This window comes from Oncorhynchus mykiss, chromosome 3 (genome assembly GCF_057628025.1).
Source record: "Oncorhynchus mykiss isolate SJ-2025 chromosome 3, ASM5762802v1, whole genome shotgun sequence".
Taxonomy (NCBI): domain Eukaryota; kingdom Metazoa; phylum Chordata; class Actinopteri; order Salmoniformes; family Salmonidae; genus Oncorhynchus; species Oncorhynchus mykiss.
The window spans coordinates 73,921,213-73,945,338 of NC_143024.1; the positions used below are offsets into that span (position 1 = coordinate 73,921,213).

The window sequence follows — 24,126 nt, forward strand, 5'->3', positions numbered from 1 at the left end:
TACATCTCAGGCATCTCTTTTTCCAGAAAAAAAATGCTATATCTTCTTTTATAAATAAACAAGTCATAACACCAGCCAAAAGAGGAGCTACACATGTCATACAGATCAGGAGAAACAACTAAATACACTTAAATAAGACATTGTAAAGGCCTCAGAGAGTTAACATTGATAATCACAGTTAAATCCTCCAATTCACATTGACCATACATCATATATATATATAGCAGAAGAGAAACAAGACATGAAACAGAATAGTTTAACCCCATTTCCTTCCCAAAGACACTTACAGTACATACATTACCATTGTTGTTTTGGACTATCATTCAGATTATCATAGTTTGATTACATGTTCATAAACAATGTCAAGTTACAGTAGGGAAATTGTTTTAAATGTCTTAATTTTACTGAAAGTAAAAAATAAATGTAAAAAAAAAGTTGCATTTAGATTATGTCTACCAATAAGTGAGTTTAACCCCAAATCTCTTACATTTACTTACATACCAATTTCAGGACTCTTTTGCATTTCTTTCAGATGCACTACTCCTTCACCACTCTATTGGGGCACATGCCTGGGCAAGACGCAGGCTTACGGTTCTGCATCTATTTCCCTAGTCATGTAGAAATGAATGCAGAAAAGCCATTTAAACAGGAGCACATTCTCATATGTAGACCTTCTACTCCATTCGGTGGTTTCTATCTCTCTGGGTCTTACATGTGTCTCTCACCATAGTCAGCAGGGATTGAACAGAAACATAACATCCAAACTAAAGACAACCCAATACAATCGGTGTTGTATTATTTTTCAGTCATACAAATTATTTTTTGGTACGTGTCAGGTCTTTTTTAAATATGTTTTTATACTAAATTTACAATATTAAGAAAATTGGATAAGTCACACCATCATGGACTCGACACAGTTATGTGGTCAGCTTAGTTCTGGTGCATCATGACAGTCACCAGTTCTATTATCTTGACCTCTTATTCCCTCCCTAAGAGAGGGGACAGAGGAAGCTGAGAGATAGCGTGACATAATTCAGTCAACCCTAATGTCTAAGGGAGTCAAAGACATTGCTCTCATATCAAGTCTGATGAGTGGGTTTAATGAACGAGTGAATGACCATGCATGGTCCTAGCAGTTGTGGTGGCGGCTGAGCGGTCATCGGGGTCTCTTGCGCGTGACGAAGATAAGGACCCTGCGGATGGCGATGAGGCGGTCCTTGAGGGAGGGCATGGCCAGGATGGTGAGCTGGGCACGGTTGTCCAGAGGCAGCACAGCCAACAGCCACCAAGCCCACGCTGGACCACTGGGATTACTCTGGAGGGAGGGATAAATGCAGCCCATTCAATCCCTATATGGCATACAAGTGTGATTCTCACCAGGTGTGTGTGTGTAATGGTTAGGTTAGTGTCATACCTGTGGGTCAGGGTCCTTCCCGGGCAAGTGTCCAAAGTGGCTGATTATCTGGCTCTTCATGTTATCTTTGAGGGAGGTGAACCAGCCACTGGCCTGGTCGTACACAGAGACATAAAGCTTCTGCATCTCTGCTAGTTCCTGGCCCTCCACCTGACCACAAAATATATAATGCAGTTAGCACACAAAGTACACATACAATGGAACACACACGGTTGGGATGGAAGACTGAGGATCACATACACACTCCAATCATACACATATCAAACACACACACACAAAACTTACAAAAGTGAGGATATGAATATCTATCAAGATCTATCCAAATACCTCTAATGCACTCTTTGTATCCACATGTATGCAAAACCTTCCTCACACACAGCATTAGCCAGTACACACACCTTCTTATCCTCCAGGTACTCAATCTTGGCCGTGTTGTATCCGTCTCTCTGACCGTGGCTCAGCACTTTGAAGCGGGACACTCCAATGGTGTCGACCACGGACCTCCCATCGGGGAAGAACTTGACATCCCGGACCTCCAGCATGCAGCCATAGTCAGCGAAACCCTTCAACTCATCAGCGATGCACATGCCAAACCGCTTGGTTCCGGTCTCCATGGAGCGGCGGATCATGAGGCGGTAGCATGGTTCGAAGACGTGCAGTGGACAGGGGATGGTGGGGAAGGCCATGGTGCACACAAAGATTGGTACTTCCTGGTTCAAGCTAGGGTGTAAGGAGGGATATGAGATTGGTCAGCAATTAGCTGAAAAAGCAGGACTGTTGAAGTGCAGTTAACTCACTGACGATGCTACTACGCAATTAATTTACCATAAAATCAATAGCTATGTAAAGTGATCAAATCTGTGTTTGTGTGCTAATGCGTTTGTGAGTGCGAGAGACTCACTTCGACAGTTCCTTCATCTCCTCCTCGTGGATCTTCTTCCTCTCCGCCAGCTCATCTCCAAGGTAACGCTGCAGCACCTCCTCCATCAGCAGCGTCTTGTTGTACCCTCTAGTGGCCAGATACTGGTATTATACAGAACACAGAGGAATAGGATGTTACATTCACATCCTACTGGATCATCCATGTCTTTGGTGAATTATCCTTTAAATTATATATTGTCCCAATATACTACTTCACTCTCTGTGTCGGAGGAAGCTTTGTGCTAACTTTTTTTGGTCACGCTAAACCATCCCTCAAGACACTCAAACACAGAACAGAAATTATATTGTATTACAGTCAGCCCTAAGCCATCATTTTTCATAATCACCAGGTCTGCCTTAAGCCATCTATCCACATATAGAGTACAGCTACTTCCTGTGTGTGTGTTTACCTCTGAGAGGTTCTCTTTGCAGAGAGGGCAATTGGGGTTGTGGTCCAGACAGCGCTCCAGACACTTGAGGCAGAAGGTGTGTCCACAGGGGGTGGTGACGGGCTCATAGAACAGCCTGGAGGAAACACAATAACATAGGCTTTATCAGTTGAAGTAATTGTCAGTATTGACTGAAAATCAAACACTGAGTGGCTAATCGTAAATGCATAATTGTGTGGTGGTTGGTGGTTGGTGGTCCTCTTACCTCATACAGAGGGAGCACTCCATATCTCTACTGTCGAGCAGGTCTGCAGCCACTGTCCTCCTCCCAGGGGAAGCAGCAGGAGGTTGAGAGGAGGAATAGGCTTCATCTGGTCTGGGCAGTTTGGAGGGGGCGTTGAAGGCTGGGCTGTCCCCACTATGTCTCCTCTTGAGGCCTCCTGGGGGGGCAGGTAGGGCAGCCAGGACACTGGCCAGGCTCTTGGCGTCTTCTAGCAGAGGCTTCTCAGCTTCGCTACTGGGGGACAGGGGGTGTTTGGAGGAGAAGGAGGGACCCTCGCGAGGAGAACTCTTACTTGCAATAAACGCTGGGTCCTGGAGAGGAGAAGAGTGGAGTTACTATGAGAAGTAGGTGTGTGGGGAGGTAAGTGTGTGTGTGTGTGTGTGCGCCGACCTGAGAGGAGCAGCCAGGCCTCTGTCGGGTGGTGGGGGGGTGTAGAGAGCTGAGCAGGGCGGGAGGCTTGAGGCGGCGAGTGGAGGGACCACCCTGTAGGGGATGTAGGGGAGTGGGCTGACCGTCCTTTTCAAACGCTGACGAGAACAGCTCACTAAGCAGCTACAGAAACACACACTGTCAGTCAACACGCTCATACAATGTCATAGCATTCATAAGTAGCTTATAACTAGTACCCAGAGTTTAAAAGGGAATATGGTGGAAATACAGGACAATGGCTCAAACTGGACAGACTGTCTTGACATAGTTACAGACCTAGTGGTGGAAAAAGTACCCAATTGTCATACTTGAGTAAAAGTAAAGATACCTTAATAGAAAATGACTCAAGTAGAAGTGAAAGTCACCCAGTAAATTACTACTTGAGTAAAAGTATTTGGTTTTAAATATACTTAAGTATCAAAGTAAAACGTAATATACAAATGAAGCATGTGCGTTTAGTGAGTCCGCCAGATTAAAGGCAGTAGGGTATGTTAATAAGTGTGTGAATTTTACCATTTTCCTGTCCTGCTACGCATTCAAAATGTAATGAGTACTTTTGGGTTTTAGGGAAAATGTAGTGAAGTAAAAGTTTTAAAAAATATATAAATAGAGTACAGATACCACAAAAAACGACTTAAGTAGTATTTTTACTTTACACCACCGGACAGTACATATTGCAGTGAATATGTAACAGCAGTGGAGCTACTAAAACAGGCCACAGTGACAGCAGGGGATAGGCCTGGAATAGCTCCCCAGCTAAGACAGCTGGAATGGGGGCATTGCATCATCACCTAGTGTGGAGCAGAGCAGGATTTTTTTTTTAAACTAATCCGGTCTGGTAAGCATAAAGACAGATTTACACTGTCATATCGTACATAGTAATACTGCATTTTTATATAATTGATATGTGACATTAAGGGGCAAGTAAATGGACAAAAGTTTTTTTTAAACTTGTGTATTACCTTCTGAGCTTCCAGCTTCACCGTCATCCAATCAGGCTTGAGCGCTACACACATGAAGTACTCTTTTAAGGCCTCATCATTGTAGTTGGCTTTACTCAGGGCTGAGGCCTTGATGTAGTGGGCCTGGGAAAAAACAGACAAGAGGGTGTTTTGAGTAGGGAAACACCAAAGTGAGTAGGAAATATTCTGATGGCATTTCAACTATACCTCTAAAGTACACTGCTCAAAAAAATAAAGGGAACACTTAAACACAATGTATCTCCAAGTCAATCACACTTCTGTGAAATCAAACTGTCCACTTAGGAAGCAACACTGATTGACAATAACTTGCACATGCTGTTGCGCAAATGGAATAGACAACAGGTGAAAATTATAGGCAATTAGCAAGACACCCCCAATAAAGGAGTGGTTCTGCAGGTGGTGACCACAGACCACTTCTCAGTTCCTATACTTCCTGGCTGATGTTTTGGTCACTTTTGAATGCTGGCGGTGCTTTCACTCTAGTGGTAGCATGAGACGGAGTCTAGAACCCACACAAGTGGCTCAGGTAGTGCAGCTCATCCAGGATGGCACATCAATGCGAGCTGTGGCAAGAAGGTTTGCTGTGTCTGTCAGCGTAGTGTCCAGACGATGGAGGCGCTACCAGGAGACAGGCCCGTACATCAGGAGACGTGGAGGAGGCCGTAGGAGGGCAACAACCCAGCAGCAGGACCGCTACCTCCGCCTTTGTGCAAGGAGGAGCACTGCCAGAGCCCTGCAAAATGATCTCCAGCAGGCCACAAATGTGCATGTGTCTGCTCAAACAGTCAGAAACAGACTCCATGAGGGCCCGACGTCCACAGGTGGGGATTGTGCTTACAGCCCAACACCGTGCAGGACGTTTGGCATTTGCCAGAGAACACCAAGATTGGCAAATTCGCCACAGGCGCCCTGTGCTCTTCACAGATGAAAGCAGGTTCACACTGAGCACGTGACAGACGTGACAGTCTGGAGACGCAGTGGAGAACGTTCTGCTGCCTGCAACATCCTCCAGCATGACCGGTTTGGCGGTGGGTCAGTCATGGTGTGGGGTGGCATTTCTTTGGGGGGCCTCCATGTGCTCGCCAGAGGTAGCCTGACTGCCATTAGGTACCGAGATGAGATCCTCATACCCCTTGTGAGACCATATGCTGGTGCGGTTGGCCCTGGGTTCCTCCTTATGCAAGACAATGCTAGACCTCATGTGGCTAGAGTGTGTCAGCAGTTCCTGCAAGAGGAAGGCATTGATGCTATGGACTGGCCCGCCCGTTCCCCAGACCTGAATCCAATTGAGCACATCTGGAACATCATGTCTCGCTCCATCCACCAACAGACTGTCGCTCCATCCACCACAGACTGTCCAGGAGTCGGCGGATGCTTTAGTCCAGGTCTGGGAGGAGATCCCTCAGGAGACCATCCGCCACCTCATCAGGAGCATGCTCAGATGTTGTAGGGAGGTCATACAGGCACGTGGAGGCCACACACACTACTGAGCCTCATTTTGACTTGTTTTAAGAACATTACATCAAAGTTGGATCAGTCTGTAGTGTGGTTTTCCACTTTAATTTTGAGTGTGACTCCAAATCCAGACCTTGATACATTTGATTTCCATTGATAATTGTGTGATTTTGTTGTCAGCACATTCAACTATGTAAAGAAAAAAGTATTTAATAAGAATATTTCATTCATTCAGAGCTAGGATATGTTATTTTAGTGTTCCTTTTATTTTTTTGAGCAGTGTATATTCAAAACACTGATCATCTATAATCTGAATATTGTTTCAGTGAGCGCCCTAAACGACCTAAGAGAGAACCATTTAAAAACAGAGGAAACATGGGAATATAAGGTCATTCTTGTCATAACCCCTCGGTTATATTTCCAGGGGCTCTTCAACCTGGTCAACATAAGCTCTTCCCTATTGACACTAGTGCCTGGTTTTCAGGTCTATATGATCTATTTTGCATGTGTATCAGCTGCTATAATTTGCATATTAACATACACAAGCTTGTAGCATCCAACCTCACTTACGAACAGACTTGGCAGCATCCGATAATACTTTCACACATACACTATACATGCTCAGGACTGTATGTATTGGGTGCAGACTGGGTCAGACTGTGGTTGTGGAGATGTGATGGGTAGTTCATGACACGACTAGAGACAGATATTCAGACACCATCTGGTGGTCTAGGTCTATACTCTGCTGGGTTAGGTAGATTGAGTTACATATCAATTTCTCTCACCTTTGGACAGAGAGGTTTGAGTCTGCACAAGCTCTCTGCGTCCTGGATGGCCTGGCTGTAGTTCCTACTGTCCATGTGCAGCTCAGCACGCTGTCCCAGTAGCCTACCTATAGATGGCGCTGTAGAACAGAGAGAACACAGGAAGAATGACAAAATGTAATTTACACCTTTCCACACAGGTACAATGTTGTCAGTGTATACAAGACCACAAAGAACAGTATCAGGTACTATGCAACAATATGTCAACTTATTTAATGTGTCTTTTCTACAGAAATGTAATTCGACATTGGATGTTATTCACCCCACACAGTATGAGTAGGGAACACTGGACCAAACCGGAGCATTTCCATTGAATCAAAATACTGCACCATAGTCGACCATGCAGTCTGTGCCAGGAATAGGTCTACAATGACATGCAACAACCTTCTGGCTAGTGGGGAGGGGAGGGGAGAGAAGAGAGGGTCAACATTCTATTCCTGATGAATGATTCTGTCCTGTGTGGCTCAGTTGGTAGAGCATGGCGTTTGCACTCACTACTATAAGCAACTCTGGATACGAACATCTGGTAAATTACTCAAATGTAAAAAGTTGAGGCCTCCCGAGTAGCGTGGCGGTCTAAGGCGTCACTACACACCCAGGTTCGATCCCAGGCTGTGTCCCATAGAGTGGCACACAATTGGCCCAGCGTCATCCGGGTTAGGGGATGTCCTTGGCCCATCGCACTCTAGCAACTCCTTGTGGTGGGCCGGGCGCCTGCAGGCTGACTTCAGTCGTCAGTTGAACAGTGTTTCCTCCGACACATTGGTGCAGCTGGCTTCCGTGTTAAGCAGGCGGGTGTTAAGAAGCGCAGTTTGGTGGGTCATGTTTTGGAGGACGCATGACTCAACCTTAGCCTCTCCCAAGCTCGTTGGGGAGTTTCAGCGATAAGACAAGATTGTAATTGGACACCACGAAATTGGGGAGAAAAAAAACGGCATTTTAACATGTAAAAGTTTATGAATCTTTGGCTCAGTGGATGATATGCCGCCTCTGTGGGTAAAAACAGTCTGCGTCACCCCCCCTCCTGACTTAAATAAGCAGGTCAGTAGCTGACATTAAAGCAAAAATAATGGGGTCAGTCAGAGCTTCTGTGCTATGCTGTTGCGCCGGCCTCTACTGAAGCACCAAAGGGCCTCTGACTCTGGCTCGCTCTCATTCCTGACTATGCCTAAAAGCTCTCTCTGTAGTAAGGGTCAGCACAGAAGCTTTTTCTAGGGAGTTAGGCTAATTACGGGCCCAAGTTTATCCTGGTAAAACTCAGGTCACAAGGTTGGGGAAAACAACTCCTGGCCATCTATATGGAGTGAACTGTCCAGGGCTGACCTGGTGTTTCAACTTTAAATCAAATAACATTTTATTGGTCACATACACATGGTTAGCAGATGTTAATGCGAGTGTAGCGAAATGCTTGTGCTTCTAGTTCCGACTATGCAGTAAAATCTAACAAGTAGACTTTAGGAGTGACCTGCATGCCTGCATCTTGCCTAAAATGAGAAACACGTGGAGCATGTTGGAGAAAATAAAACTAACTGGGGCCTGTCTGTGGTAAATACTGTTTTTCATTCAAAAGGGGAGTGAATTTGAAAACGTAAATGAATAATACCTTAACATACCTTAGGAATAATAAAAAATAGTAGTGGACTACCCTTTGATTTAAAATGTAGTGTCTTTTAGAGAGAAGGGTAATGCATTAATTGTCATGGTAAAGCTTTCATAAGAGTCCAACTTACATCAGGAGTTGCAAAAGAGGACTTGTTTTTACTGGGTTAAATAATGGCCATTTTGCAGGTGATACCACTCGAGGAAATACAAGCAACTTATTTCACCATTTGAAACACAGGTATGTAATACAGCGTGACAGATGAATGCCGAAAACTTAGGAAGGAGGCCAACAAGCACCATCACAAGAGAAAACAAAGCCCAGGCAAGAATCCATTACGGAATTGTTTGCACACACAACTCCATATGCAACACAATCTCACCAATGGAATTAAATAACAGATGCCATAACGTACAACATTGCATTTTGATTGTGTTTGGAGCAAATAATATGCAACAATTACCAAATGCCAATATACTAATGGACTTGTACATGGTTTGAAATACGGTTACATTTAAAATCAGCAATAAATGCAAAACTAAATGAATGTTTAAAAAAATAGGTCTCTTTTGTAGCAGCATTATATCATCTTAGAAATCATATGCTGGATCACCTGGTAAGCAAATAACTTTCTTTGACCTGGTGTAAAAAGGGCGCTAATGGAGAGTAACTGTAATCTTGCTAAAACCAGCCTCTCTACGTCCTTGCAGCTGGCTGTGTAGAAACGTGGGTCGCGTGTCTGCCAGGCTAGCATACATGCTGACCACACTGCCTGTCTTGCTAAATAAATTTACACATACATGTTATTCAATCATTTCATCCAAACTGCTAGAGAGCGTATGCGTAGCCAGGCGCAAAAATAGAACGTGGTTCCATTTGACGCCCTGAAAGTCCCACCACTCCCATCTCCTTATTGTTTTTTTGGAGCATATACCCACGTGGGTGATTGAAAGATGAACTGAAGTACACATTCCAGTCAAAGTTGGTTGCCAACCACCATATAAAGTCCACAGAATAATAAGACTGAAGGACGAGAGATTACTATAAACTAATTAGGTTTCCCCTTTTATCTGAGGATTAATTGTTGGAGTAGAAAACACACAATTGTGTGTGACTCAAAATGGGTGAAAATTCTACAAAAGATCCAGAAAAAAAGGACCTTGTGCATTTCAGGTAAAATAACAACCCAATGTTTATACCCAAAGACAAATTAGCTACCAACAGCAAGCTAGCTTGCTAAATGTTTCAGAGACCATGTTGCCTAAGGCAGGTTGACATTTATTGTCATTTATTGTCATGAATCTTGCTCTGGAGGCAATTCTACAAAAAACTATTTGCTTTTTGGCTTTAAAAGGTGCAAAATGTTAGCTAGTGACCATTCTGCAGAGCTGCCTCCAGGTCAAGATTCATGACAAATGCCAACATGCTTACATCCAATAATGTAATATGTCCCAATAAAAGGCCTACTTATTCTACATAGCCAGTGAGGAAAAGACAACACGTAGTCCAGTCATTTTTAATTTAACAGCACAACCAGTGTGAATATTATTAAATAAATCCATGGGCTATGTGACTCAGAAGAAGTAGAATGTGGGTTTGGCAATAAGGGGGGGGGGGGGGCTACTGGGTTTATGAAAGGATTTCTTCGAGAACTGAAATGGGTACAGTGTCACCCACTATCGGTGACACAATGTAACCTTTATTTAACTAGGCAAGTCACAATGCGGAGTAGTGAAAAGTAGGTAATCTAGACTCCCAGATATTTGGTTTTAAATAGGTAAAAGGGAAACATAAAATACACAATCTGTTCTAAAACATATGAATTCGACAATTGCTTAGTCAAACTCACTGTAAATGTTACATTATCTTACCCAGTTCTACGGCTTTGTTGTATTTGTCCAGGGCATCAGTGTAATCGTGCTTCTTTCGTGAGCCCTCGCCTTCTATCCAATGTCTCCTGGCTTTACTTTCAGAGTCGAAACATTTATCCAACAAACTACTGAGAATGACGTTTACTCTAAACCCAATGGACAGGATCTGTCCGTCTTTTTTGTTCAGTTTATGTTTGCATTGTATGCAGTCTTTGACAGTTTCTTCTTCTAAACAATGTTTGCAAAACGTGTGGCCGCACTCCAATGTGGTTGGTTCTGACAGTAAACACCTACAAAGGCGGCATGAAAACAAGTCCAAGGGTTCTTCCTCAAACGTCCCATCGGCCTCAACCCCATCGTTTCCATTCCCACTATTATGACAACTCGTTGCCTTCGAATTAATGTTTAACGTTAGCTCCTTCTCGCGAAGAGTCCGTGCTATGTTTTCAACCAGAAGCTGCAATTCGCCTGGCCGAAGTTCGCCAATGTTGGCCGCGGTGCAGTACGAGTCAAGCGCCTCTGCTATCCGCCCGGTCTGGGCCAAAGCGTCAGCTTTGCGCAAACAGAGGCCCCGGTCTGGATGCTGGAGGTCCGCCAGCTGAGAACTATAGATCTCCGCAGCAAGGTCGTAGTCACCTGCCCGGTTTGCTTCCTCTGCCACCTCGAGCATTTCAGGGCATATACCCGCTGCTCCAGGGTCGTATACCGGGTGGACAAACTGCGCCGACTGGTGAGATTGGATTACCGTCTCCATGTTCATCTTGGAATATTACACATAGCAAACTGTGTTCAAAAACACTCCTTCTCACAAAACGTCGTCAGACTAACGTTATAAGGGTACATGTGCCATCGTGAAAGACTCCTGTCGTCTTCCAAGAGAAGAGCTGGTTAGGCCTCGTTCCGCGATAGCCGAATTGAATACGCACCAAACTGGTGACTCCTGAAATTTCAAAATAGTTTGTATGTAGACTTCCCAAATGTCAGACTATAACGTTGCATGTGCCATAGTGAACGATTCGTGTCGTTTTCCAAGAGAAGAGCTGGTTAAGAGGCCTCGTTACACGACAGCCGAATAGAATTCGCACCAGTCATTTGCTAAAATGTCAAATTAGTTTGTATGTAGACTTCCCGTTTTTCAAACCCGATATATTCGGACTCTGTGTTACAGCACTGTAATGCCTATTTACCTACCCAGCTTTGCTGAATAAACCAGTTCAGTAATTCACGAACTGAGGAAGTAACGTTAAACGTCGAGTCAATCCTCTTGTTTGGCTGACAACGGCATAACGCCTCCCCAAATAACAGCAAGTAACGCTAGGTATGTACTTCTAGTCAGCTAAACATTGTTGGCAACTCAAATCCTTCATCGGAGGTTGGCAGGCTTTAAGTCATTAAAGGCAAAAGGACGGTTTCCTGGGAGTAACGTTCTGTGGAGCAAAGTTCCGAGTGCAATTTCACGTTACCTGTTTTTATGTAAGACCCGAAACAACCCAATTAATTTCCCTAGCTGGCTAACCTCTCGCGCTCACTGTTGCTGGAAAGCTTAGTTAGTTTCTCTGCCCGGGTCTTGACATTCAAACTTTTCTTGTTCGGTTATAACAATTGATGCCAAAATACTATTAAAATGAAAGTATCTGGTCCACGCCGTACTCCATACTGTTGCTCAGTTAGCGACTTCAAATTCAGCTATGATGATTCGCCGAACGAAGCACGTGACGGTAAGTGTGAAACGTTATTGGTCCATTAAATGGCTCACTTGTATAACATATCAACATTGCATAACCACTTAACACTTAACGTCAGTGTAGATCGCCGGGCACTCAGTTCATGTAACAACCTGACATTTATCATCGTTACACTATGTTTTAGAGAAATATATCTGACTAGAGAGACTATCCAGGTATGGTAATAGACTACCTAGACCTAGTTGTTTCATCTTCATTAGAATTGCACTGGTTATATCACTGTTCTGAGGGGGAGGGGTGCATTGTTTTATGTAATCCTTTATATAAGAAGCAGAGCTTGAATTACCCTTACATTTGTTTGAGAACACTGCCAAAACGTAATTGCAGTGATTTAAAAGACACAGAAAACAGCTAAAGGTTATTGCTTTAGATAAAGAAAATGATGTCCAAAATGATATACAGTACCTCTCAAATGTAATTTAGGCAGCAGGCTATTTGTATACTATAAATAATCTGTTGAATAATTTGTGCAATCTATTTTGTTGTGGTTCAAAAAAACTTTGTCATTCTTATACTCTTAGCATATGGATTTGTATTATTATTATTTTTTCCAATGTCTATCATACTGAGTGTAGTCCTATCCTTTGAAAATGTGGGTAGAATTACGGGTGGATGTCAGAACATTTAGCCATTGTCAAAACATAAACTTTAGCCATTATTCAATATGATAAATATGATGACAAGAATATGTCCACCTCAGGTAGCAGGCTACTACTAAGTAGCTACAAATAAGAACACAAATCATCATATCTCAGAGTCAATGTGTAATTGCTGTGGATGACTCTCCCTAACTAGCTCTTCCTCTCTCCAACTCTCAGCCAGGTAACAATGTTTATGTAATTTCAAAGTTGCATAAGGATGACCTCAGCTTTTATGATGACTCACATCTCCCAACATTTCACACACTTATGATGCTGCTGCTCTACCAATCTTAATGAGGGGATGGTCTAAACTTAACAAAGAAAATAGACATTTGAACATTAACAATCACAGGGAAGATAAATCCTTTATCTTTAAGAAAACATGTTTTATTTTAAGGTTACATGACACAGATGTTGCACTCCTCAGGGTAAACTCATTACTTCTCTCATTTTGTATGACCTGTCTAGTCTATGACATAACCCATCCGTCATAGGAAGGAACACAGTGTTCCCTGTTAAGGAGATCTATTGCTCACGTCTGATTAAATACTTATTTTCATTTTCATGTTATGCACTGTATAACAATGTATAACAGTTTTATGACAGGGCACACAAACTCATGCAAAAGCAGAACAGGGCCTTATGGTCTCCTCTGGTCAGTATGCATGCAGAAGTCAGAGAGGTGAAGGAAAGCCCAAACCTCCGCTACAAGAACCATTTAATCCCCGTAGCACAATAATCCAGGGCCAACCTGAGATTCTGGTTAAGAAGAGTAGTCCGTACGTTTCCCCTAAGGAAGAAACTCACTATTATATGTGTTTCACCACATTCATCACAGTTAAGTAATGAGTATTTACACAGTATCTCATGAGTCACCATGACTACTGTAGTAATGTTATAAGATGCTGACATAAGAGTTAGATTTCATAATAGTTGGCATAAAATAATGCCAAGAGGTGCTGAACTTGTTTGAGCAAAATGGCAGATTTGAGCCAGTAATACAGTTGGGGTTATTGACCATATCATTTACTGGTATTTGGAGACCACAAACACAGAACAGGTTTTGACATTATCAGGATAATGTAGGATGTTTATGCCTACACTCTTAGGGGGGGGAAAGGTGCTATCTAGAACCTAAAAGGGTTATTTGGCTGTCCCAATAAGATAGCCATTTGAATAAACCCTTTTTGGTTCCAGGTAGAACGAACCCAAATAAATTATACCTGGAACCAAAAAGGATTCTCCTATGGGGACAGCGAAAAACCCCTTTGTAGCCCTTTTTTCAAAGTATTAAGAAAAAATAAAAAATACATTTGGGAAAAGTCCCAGGTGCCACTTACCTCGAATTAAAAAACAATCTGGAGCATCAGACAGGAAAGTTGTTCGCTTGGCATACCTGTTTGGGTAAAACAGTGATAATGCAATACTGACTAATTTGCCCTTCCCTAACACTTTATGCAAGGTTCATCACCTATGTTGTGTGGATGACGTATTATATTGTATATATTAGATTTATATAGCGCTTTTCTACCAACTGAGGTACTCAAAGCACTTTACATAGTACGAGGGGAAATCACCTCACCCACCTTCAATGTGCACCACCAACCTGGGTGATGCATGGCGACCATTTTTGTGACACAACGCTCATCACCCATCAGGTGAGGAGTGATATGCCAATTAGAAATGAGGGGAAGGATTAGGTGGCCTTGATGGAATGGGGCTAGGTTGGGAATTTAGCCAGGACACCAGGGTTAACACCCCTACTCTTAAGATAAGTGCCATTTTTATTGCCCACAGTGTTAGCACAACCATTTAACATCCCATCCGAAAGACTGCACCCTACACAGGGCAAGGGTGGTATGCTGCTGGCAATTGTTTTAAGTCATAAGTCAAACTAATCACAACCTTTTTACCATTTGAATTTACTACAAACACTTACATCAAACTTCCAAATGATATTTCATGACAATAAGAAAACACATATCCTTTAGAATACATATTTATAGATGTAGAAACCTAAGGCAGTGACAAGTCACTGATTTATATTGCCCATCTTGAAATAGCAGTAAAATACATTTAACATGTAATATCATTAGAAATAGGCATAGAACAAGTCTGAGGTTTATACAGTCCATCATAACAGGCTAGACCATTGAATCAATCAGTTAGTCTACACAATGCTAACCTGTGGAGATCAGGGCCTGTATCCACAAAGCATCATAGTAGGAGTGCTGATCCAGGATCTGTCCACATAATCTTATTCACTCTGATTTAAAAAGGTAAAAATGATCCTAGATCAGCAGAGATCAACAGCTGTAGTTCTGAGGGGTAAAAGTAAATAAAAAGCACCCTTTCTATCGACACTATACTGACACAATGTTAAAAAACTGAAACATTAACATATAATAAAAAGGTACACAGATAGACCATGTATGTATTAAACAAGCCTGCAAATGGATAAAATGAATTCACAAAATAATTTTGAGTATAATGGGTTCCCTGTGTTTGGTTTTAGTATGTTGCCATTGGCCTGAAATTGAGAAGTCTCATGATCAAATTTAAAAACTGATGGTGTGATTAAGGTGTGCTGGAAAAGAGCTTCAGATAGTGGACAGTCCGTGTCCACTAACAATTGCTGATGAATCCTCTGACGTCTTCAAAGACTGCTGTACTATAGTCTGTGTTATAGGCAACTTTATCATACATCAATGGTTTTGGTAATAGTCCGAAACAAAGAAAGAACAGGGCAAATCTGAAAGGAAAGGGTTGAGGCCTCATCCGCATGGTTTTTGATAAAGCTGTTCCCAGACAATCTCTCAGTTGTTTAGTTCAGTGAGAGATGCAATCACCACCTCCCCCTGAAGATATAATGTTTATAACTAGGGGCTTTTTGTTGAGCTTAAGAGGCAAACAGTGCTATGGGAGAACAACAATCATGTTGGTTTTGCACTTCTTTAGCCTCAAATTGCCAGCCGTGACCACTTGATGAGGTGATTAGCCAGGGTTGGGATATGCCTTCAGTGGCTACACGTGATGTAACCACTTGATGAGGTGATTAGCCAGGGTTGGGATATGCCTTCAGTGGCTACACGTGATGTAACCACTTGATGAGGTGATTAGCCAGGGTTGGGATATGCCTTCAGTGGCTACACGTGATGTAACCACTTGATGAGGTGAGTAGCCAGGGTTGGGATATGCCTTCAGTGGCTACACGTGACGGTCAGGTCTGGTAACTAGGCTGACAGAAACTTGAGGCTGAAGATAGCTATACTTCATCTAAAGGCTTAGTTCAATCAAACCTGTACTCCAGTATTTGCCCATTAGCTATTTTTCCCATTGTCAAATAAAATGACAGATTTTACATTAAAAACATTCTACCACCAGCCCAGTTAGATACCCTCACAGGTAGATACTGTACTTCCAGAATACATTCTCTCTCTCTCTCTCACTCACTCACTCACTCACTCACTCACTCACTCAGGAAGTGAAGGCTTAGCCACTAGTGCATTGGGCTGGCCCCATATAATCCCCTCTAATCAAGGCTATGCCTATTTCATTGCTAGATTTTTTTTGAATTTGTGGAATGCCATTGGCATAGTTATTGTTTTGATTGTCATTGACTGCAACGTAATTGAATTGACACTACATATGACATTTATATATATATATTTTTAAACAGAATTTCTTCCATCTCCTTTTATTATTGTTATTGCTTGTCACTACTAATGTGAATGGTTTTTTTGGGGATTGCGGTGGCATTTGGGCATGGCAATTTGGGGGAAATCAACTTAATTAAAAAATTGATACAGTACCAGCCAAAAGTTTGGACAAACCTATTAATTCCAGGATTTTCTTTATTTTGACTATTTTCTACAATAACACATATGGAATCATGCAGTAACCAAAAAGTGTTAAACAAACATTCTTTGCCTTGATGACAGCTTTACACACTCTTGGAATTCTCTCAACCAGCTTCATGAGGAAGTCACCTGGAGTGCATTTCAATTAACAGGTGTGCCTTGTTCAAAGTTCATTTGTGGAATTTCTTTCCTTCTTAATGCGTTTGAGCCAATCAGCTGTGTTGTGACAAGGTAGGGGTGGTAATGTATACAGAAGATAGCCCTATGTGGTAAAAGACCAAGTCCATATTATGGCAAGAACAGCTCAAATAAGCAAAGAGAAACGACAGTCCATTATTACTTTAAGACATGAAGGTCAGTCAATCCGGAAAATGTTAAGAACTTTGAAAGTTTCGTCAAGCGCAGTCGCAAAAACCCTCAAGCGCTATGATGAAACTGTCTCTCATGAGGACCGCCACAGGAAAGGAAGACCCAGAGTTTCCTCTGCTGCAGAGGATAAGTTCATTAGAGTTAACTGCACCTCAGATTGCAGCCCAAATAAATGCTTCACAGAGTTCAAGTAACAGACGCATCTCAACATCAACTGTTCAGAGGATTTTTGCTTCCAACCGCCATGTCTTTGTGAGACACAGAGTAGGTGAACGGATGATCTCCGCATGTGTGGTTCCCACCGTGAAGCATGGAGTAGGAGGTGTGATGGTGTGGGGGTGCTTTGCTGGGACACTGTCTGTGATGCATTTAGAATTCAAGGTACACTTAACTAACATGACTACCACAGCATTCTGCAGCGATACGCCATCCCATCTGGTTTGCGCTTAGTGAGACTATCATTTGTTTTTCAACAGGACAATGACCCAACACAGCTCCACGTTGTGTAAGAGCTGTTTGACCAAGAAGGAGAGTGATGGAGTGCTGCATCAGATGACCTGGCCTATACAATCACCTGACCACAACCCAATTGAGATGGTTTGGGATTAGTTGGACCGCAAAGTGAAGGAAAAGCAGCCAACAAGTGCTCAGCATATGTGGGAACTCCTTCAAGACTGTTGGAAAAGCATTCCAGATTAAGCTGGTTGAGAGAATGCCAAGATTGTGCAGCTGTCATCAAGGCGAAGGGTGGCCACCTTGAATAATATAAAATCTATTTTGATTTGTTTAACACTTTTTTACTTACTACGGGATTCCATATGTGTTAATTCATAGTTTTGATGTCTTCACTATTACTCTACAATGTAGAAAATAGTAAAAATAAAGAAAATCCCTTGAATGAGTAGGTGTGTACAAACTTTTGACTGGTACTGTATATATATATATTTAAATGTATTTGGGTACATCTTCCCATACTAAGTCAACTAATATGGCAGCTTAATTTTAATTAAGCTTCTTTTTTTTTACAATTATGATAACATTGGGCCCCCAGTAATAGGTGTAAGTAACACCAATGATGAAATTATAGGTCATTTAGGATTTAATTTTCTTGAATGGAGGCCACAGATGCGCAAATCTAAGGTCATTAACCCATTACAAGACATTTGCTCATTAAACACCAGTGACATAACACTTAAAGACACAAAAATGTGTAAAAAGATTAAAAAATAGTTTAATAGCCTTCTTTGTTTGTATTGATCTACAATATATTAAATATTATTGTTTACATTGTAGCATTCAAGATAATAGATATCTACAGGAACAAGCCAATTTGCTTACCTTCAGAACTTTAAACTATGCATAAACACCAAGTTTTGCACGATAATGGACTTGCATTATGTTTTATCATCAACAGTTCAATATTAACAAAAACATGTATGATGTGTAACTATTTTACATTTTAAAATGTTTTTCAGGGTTGCAAAAGAGAGATGCAAATGCCTACGCAATTCAACAACAACCCATATTTGTTTTTGGGCAGAATCCCATTTTTTTCTTCTGTAATTCACTCAATTGAGGGAGTGAATACATACAATGTTCTTTTACGGTTGTCCATATCCCCAGTCCGTTTCACCACATGCAGTCCCAGCTGGACGAGGTAACCGGCCCCGCATGTCCCTGTTCTCTCTCTATGATCACCTGTCAGATTCTCTCCCACCTGCAGCACGGTCTCCTCACCTCCACCATGTGCAGCACAGCACGTGGCAGTTAGGGTATCATTAAAGAACACAGCCTCACAGTCCTACTGCCTGTGTTTCACTGAGGTTATGAAAGAAAACGCAACAGCAAAACATCCACAACAACCATCTATCCCACTGAGGGGCTGAGTGGGATGATTGTTTAATGAGTTCTTCTCTCTCACACTCACGCAGGCACACATACACACAGCTGCAGTCAGGGGGTTTAGAGTGCTCATGGTGTTGTTGCTATGGCAGCAGTGTTCAGTTGATCCCCAGTGTAGCAGGTGTCAAAAATAAACCTAATTTTATATTATGCCATATTCTATCCAGGTAAAATAGCAACACATTATCCTTGAGAATGACACATCAAATGCTCATCAATTTTACAAACCTTTTTCCATTACCTTGAGCATTTAGAGGTAATTGTATTTCCTGCCAAAAGCAATCATTATAAACTGTGACGTATGTTTGTGTCTATAGGCTACATGTTTTGTACTGGTGTTGACTCTCAACCTCCTCAGAGCAAAATAGCATGGTCCATTTTGATATAGTCTCTGTCAAATCTAAATTAATTTAAAGCTCAGTTTTCCTGTTGTCATGTGTGGATGACGTAGTCTGAAATAGGTTCATCAATGATTCACACTATGTATTGCCTATAGTCTCTTCTTACACTATAAATATACATTTATGTGGAGACCCCTTCAAATTTGTGGATTCGGCTATTTCAGCCACACCCGTTGCTGACAGGTGTATAAAATCGAGCACGCCGCCATGCAATCTCCATAGACAAACATTGGCAGTAGAATGGCCTTACTGAAGAGCTTAGTGACTTTCAACGTGGCACCGTCATAGGTTGCCACCTTTCCAGCAGGTCAGTTTGTCAAATTTCTGTCCCGCTAGAGCTCCCCCAATCAACTGTAAGTGCTGTTATTGTGAAGTGGAAACGTCTAAGAGCAACAACGGCTCAGCCCTGAAGTGTTAGGCGACACAAGCTCACAGAACGGGAGTGCTGAAGCGCATAGTGCGTAAAAATCGTCTGTCCTCGGTTGCATCACTCACTATTGAATTCCAATCTGCCTCTTGAAGCAATTTTAGCACAAGAACTGTTCGTCGGGAGCTTCATGAAATTGGTTTCCATGGCCGAGCAGCCGCACACAAGCCTAAGATCACCATGGGCAATGCCAAGCGTCGGCTGGAGTGGTGTAAAGCTCACCGACACTGAACTCTGAAGCAGTGGAAAAGCGTTCTTTGGAGTAATGAATCGCGCTTCAACATGTGGCAGTCAGACAGATACATCTGGGTTTGGAGGATGCCAGGAGAACTCTACCTGCCCGAAGGCATAGTGTCAACTGTAAAGTTTGGTGGAGGAGGAATAATGGTCTGGGGCTGTTTTTCATGGTTTGGGCTCCTTAGTTCCAGAGAAGGGAAATCTTAATGCTATGTCATACATTCTAGATGATTCTGTGCTTCCAACTTTGTGGCAACAGTTTGGAGAAGGCCCTTTCCTGTTTCAGCATAACAATGCCCCTGTGGACAAAGCAAGGTCCATACAGAAATGATTTGTCGAAATCAGTGTGGAAGAACTTGATTGCCCTACACAGAGCCCTGACCTCAACCCCAACGAACCCCTTTGGGGTCAGTGCCAACATCAGTGCCTGACCTCACTAATGCTCTTGTGGCTGAATGGAAGCAAGTCCCTGCAGCAATTCTTTTTAAACATATATATTTCACCTTTATTTAACCAGGTAGGACAGTTGAGAACATGTTCTCATTTACAACTACGACCTGGCCAAGATAAAGCAAAGCAGTGCTACAAAAACAACAACACAGAGTTACACATGGGATAAACAAACGTAGAGTCAATAGCACAATGTTCCAACATCTAGTGGAAAGCCTTCCCAGAAGAGTGTAGGCTGTTATAGCAGCAAAGGGGGAACCAACTCCATATTTTTGCCCATGATTTTGGAATGAGATGTTAGACGAGCAGGTGTCCACATGCTTTTGATCATGTAGTGTATGTAGTGTCCTGGGACATAGACCACAGAGACTGTCATATTTTTGAGTCAGTAACATTTCAGTCACATAGTTCATTGGACTGTTATGTCCCTCATATGAAATAAATTAGGCTTTGATGAGATAGATGAAAAATCTCGCCAGAGCTCAAGCAGACACTAGTGCTTGTTTAGGACTTGTGCCAAGAGCTCTTTAACCTCTTAACATGTCCATTATCTGATTCTAAACAGAGGAGGTTTGTCTACCACCATTTTACACCACAAGATGGCACCATGTCCTTTACTTCCTCATTCCAGTTTTGTTTTCATTTGACATTTTAAACCCTTTTATACCGTTGGATGTAAGACAATAAACCATTTAGTCATCGACAGATGCGTAGGTTCCAGCCTGGCATAAACTGAGAATATGACCTTTGTTGAAGAGAGAAGTGTTCTGTCATTGATTGGGCAAGGATAACAAACCTAGTCAATATATATACAGTTTAACAGAGTCATGATGACAGCATCACAGTGTCAAATTCCTGGAAGGAAGTTTTATGACCGTCAATCAACTGGATCATATCTAGACTTGGTTCTTCCCTATCCGGACTGACTCACCCCTAGTTAATGTTGTACATAAAATATATTGTCATGGAGACTTGGCAACAGAGGTGGTTATGTGACCAATGGAAGTTTACATGGCTGACTAGACAAACATTTTAAAAAACTAGAGTCGATGTCACCGCCCCTGCGGAAATTTAATTAGCATAATAAACAAATCACCATAACAATCTGTCTGTTTAAACTAGCGATATCTGTCTCAATCCACCGCATCCTCCGATGTCGCACTTCCGCGTCTGAGATGAAAGGTGACAGGGCTAGAATGGTGTTTGTCAGACCAGACCGAAAATCGTTCTTATCACAAGACTTCGTCTGTAGCACCTGAACAGTTATGACCCCTCTATGGAAAGATGAGACTCCCCACAAGTGTCTTGGGACTGGCTGTACCGACTACAGACAAATCTGTCAACTCCTGACAGTAGCGCTCAAACAGTTTGGGCTACCCACTAATATGACCCCTCTGTGGAAAAGGTGAGACTCTCATAAACACTTACATGTCGGTTATTTTGCTCTAGGACGGACACATGCCTCACAGATCAGCTTTAATTTTGCAGATAGATTGTGGCTTCTATCAATGTAATTGTCTCCATCATTTCCAGTCCCAGATATATATTTTTTGTAAATATATATGTAATTTTAAATATATACAGTGCCTTGCGAAAGTATTCGGCCCCCTTGAACTTTGCGACCTTTTGCCACATTTCAGGCTTCAAACATAAAGATATAAAACTGTATTTTTTTGTGAAGAATCAACAACAAGTGGGACACAATCATGAAGTGGAACGACATTTATTGGATATTTCAAACTTTTTTAACAAATCCAAAACTGAAAAATTGGGCGTGCAAAATTATTCAGCCCCCTTAAGTTAATACTTTGTAGCGCCACCTTTTGATGCGATTACAGCTGTAAGTCGCTTGGGGTATGTCTCTATCAGTTTTGCACATCGAGAGACTGAAATTGTTTCCCATTCCTCCTTGCAAAACAGCTCGAGCTCAGTGAGGTTGGATGGAGAGCATTTGTGAACAGCAGTTTTCAGTTCTTTCCACAGATTCTCGATTGGATTAAGGTCTGGACTTTTACTTGGCCATTCTAACATAATATGTTTATTATTGAACCATTCCATTGTAGATTTTGCTTTATGTTTTGGATCATTGTCTTGTTGGAAGACAAATCTCCGTCCCAGTCTCAGGTCTTTTGCAGACTCCATCAGGTTTTCTTCCAGAATGGTCCTGTATTTGGCTCCATCCATCTTCCCATCAATTTTAACCATCTTCTCTGTCCCTGCTGAAGAAAAGCAGGCCCAAACCATGATGCTGCCACCACCATGTTTGACAGTGGTGATGGTGTGTTCAGGGTGATGAGCTCTGTTGCTTTTACGCCAAACATAACGTTTTGCATTGTTGCCAAAAAGTTCAATTTTGGTTTCATCTGACCAAAGCACCTTCTTCCACATGTTTGGTGTGTCTCCCAGGTGGCTTGTGGCAAACTTTAAACAACACTTTTTATGGATATCTTTAAGAAATGGCTTTCTTCTTGCCACTCTTCCATAAAGGCCAGATTTGTGCAATATATGACTGATTGTTGTCCTATGGACAGAGTCTCCCACCTCAGCTGTAGATCTCTGCAGTTCATCCAGAGTGATCATGGGCCTCTTGGCTGCATCTCTGATCAGTCTTCTCCTTGTATGAGCTGAAAGTTTAGAGGGACGGCCAGGTCTTGGTAGATTTGCAGTGGTCTGATACTCCTTCCATTTCAATATTATCGCTTGCACAGTGCTCCTTGGGATGTTTAAAGCTTGGGAAATCTTTTTGTATCCAAATCCGGCTTTAAACTTCTTCACAACAGTATCTCGGACCTGCCTGGTGTGTTCCTTGTTCTTCATGATGCTCTCTGCGCTTTTGACGGACCTCTGAGACTATCACAGTGCAGGTGCATTTATACGGAGACTTGATTACACACAGGTGGATTGTATTTATCATCATTAGTCATTTAGGTCAACATTGGATCATCAACATTGTGTCCCACTTGTTGTTGATTCTTCACAAAAAAATACAGTTTTATATCTTTATGTTTGAAGCCTGAAATGTGGCAAAAGGTCGCAAAGTTCAAGGGGGCCGAATACTTTCGCAAGGCACTGTATGTCTCCGAATCCCTGTGTCAGGGGTACATTCGGTCCTCCACTTGACCCACCTCCTCGAGTTTATTTTTGTGACGAAGAAGGATAGGGTCTGCGCCCGTGTATTGACTATCGGGGTCAGAACCAGATCACGGTGAGGTATAGTTACTCGCTACCGCTCATAGCCATAGCGATTGAGTCAATGCACGGGGTGCGCTTCTTCACCAAACTAGATCGCAGGAGCGCTTACAACCTGGTGCCTATCAGAGAGGAAGACGGCTTTCAGTACCACCTCGGGGCACTATGAGTACCTCGTCATGACGTACGGGTTGATGAATGCGCCATCAGTCTTCCAAGCCTTTGTAGACGAGATGTTCAGGGACCTGCATGGGCAGGGTGTAGTGGTATATATTGATGACATTCGGATATACTCTGCTACACGCGCCGAGCATGTGTCCCTGGTGTGCAGGGTGCTTGGTCACCTGTTGGAGCATGACCTGTATGTCAAGGCTGAGAAATGGCTGTTCTTCCAGCAGTCCGTTTCCTTCCTTGGGTATCGCATTCCCACCTCAGGGGTGGAGATGGAGAGTGACCGCATTTCAGCTGTGCGTAATTGGCCGACTCCCACCACAGTAAAGGAGGTGCAGCTAGGGTTTGCCAACTACTAACTGAGGTTTATCCGGGGTTTTGGTCAAGTGGCGGCTCCCATTACCTCACTGCTGAAGGGGGGCCCGGTACTTTTGCGGTGGTCAGCTGAGGCGGACAGGGCTTTTGGTCACCTGAGGGCTCTGTTTACCTCGTCTCCCGTGCTGGCCCATCCGGATCCCTCTTTGGCGTTCATAGTGGAGGTGGACGTGTCCGAGGCTGAGAAAGG

General features: G+C 42.7%; 1 protein-coding gene across 2 annotated transcripts; it reads right to left on the bottom strand.

The window, feature by feature from the left end:
* Positions 1–13,903, bottom strand: LOC110520328 (LON peptidase N-terminal domain and RING finger protein 2). 2 transcript variants are annotated; one of them, XM_021597575.3, is made up of 10 exons: positions 10,170–13,903; positions 6,660–6,778; positions 4,399–4,521; positions 3,398–3,559; positions 2,990–3,318; positions 2,746–2,860; positions 2,316–2,437; positions 1,813–2,134; positions 1,415–1,564; positions 1–1,315 (listed from the first exon to the last, which is right to left on the bottom strand). In XM_021597575.3, the coding sequence occupies exons 1-10, from the start codon at positions 10,927–10,929 to the stop codon at positions 1,157–1,159; spliced, it is 2,361 nt and encodes a 786-aa protein (XP_021453250.2). In that variant the 5' UTR covers positions 10,930–13,903; the 3' UTR covers positions 1–1,156. The 2 variants fall into 2 exon arrangements, with proteins under 2 accessions (XP_021453250.2, XP_090086246.1); XM_090230120.1 differs by having other exon boundaries at positions 11,361–11,834.
* Positions 13,904–24,126: the final 10,223 nt, after the last annotated feature.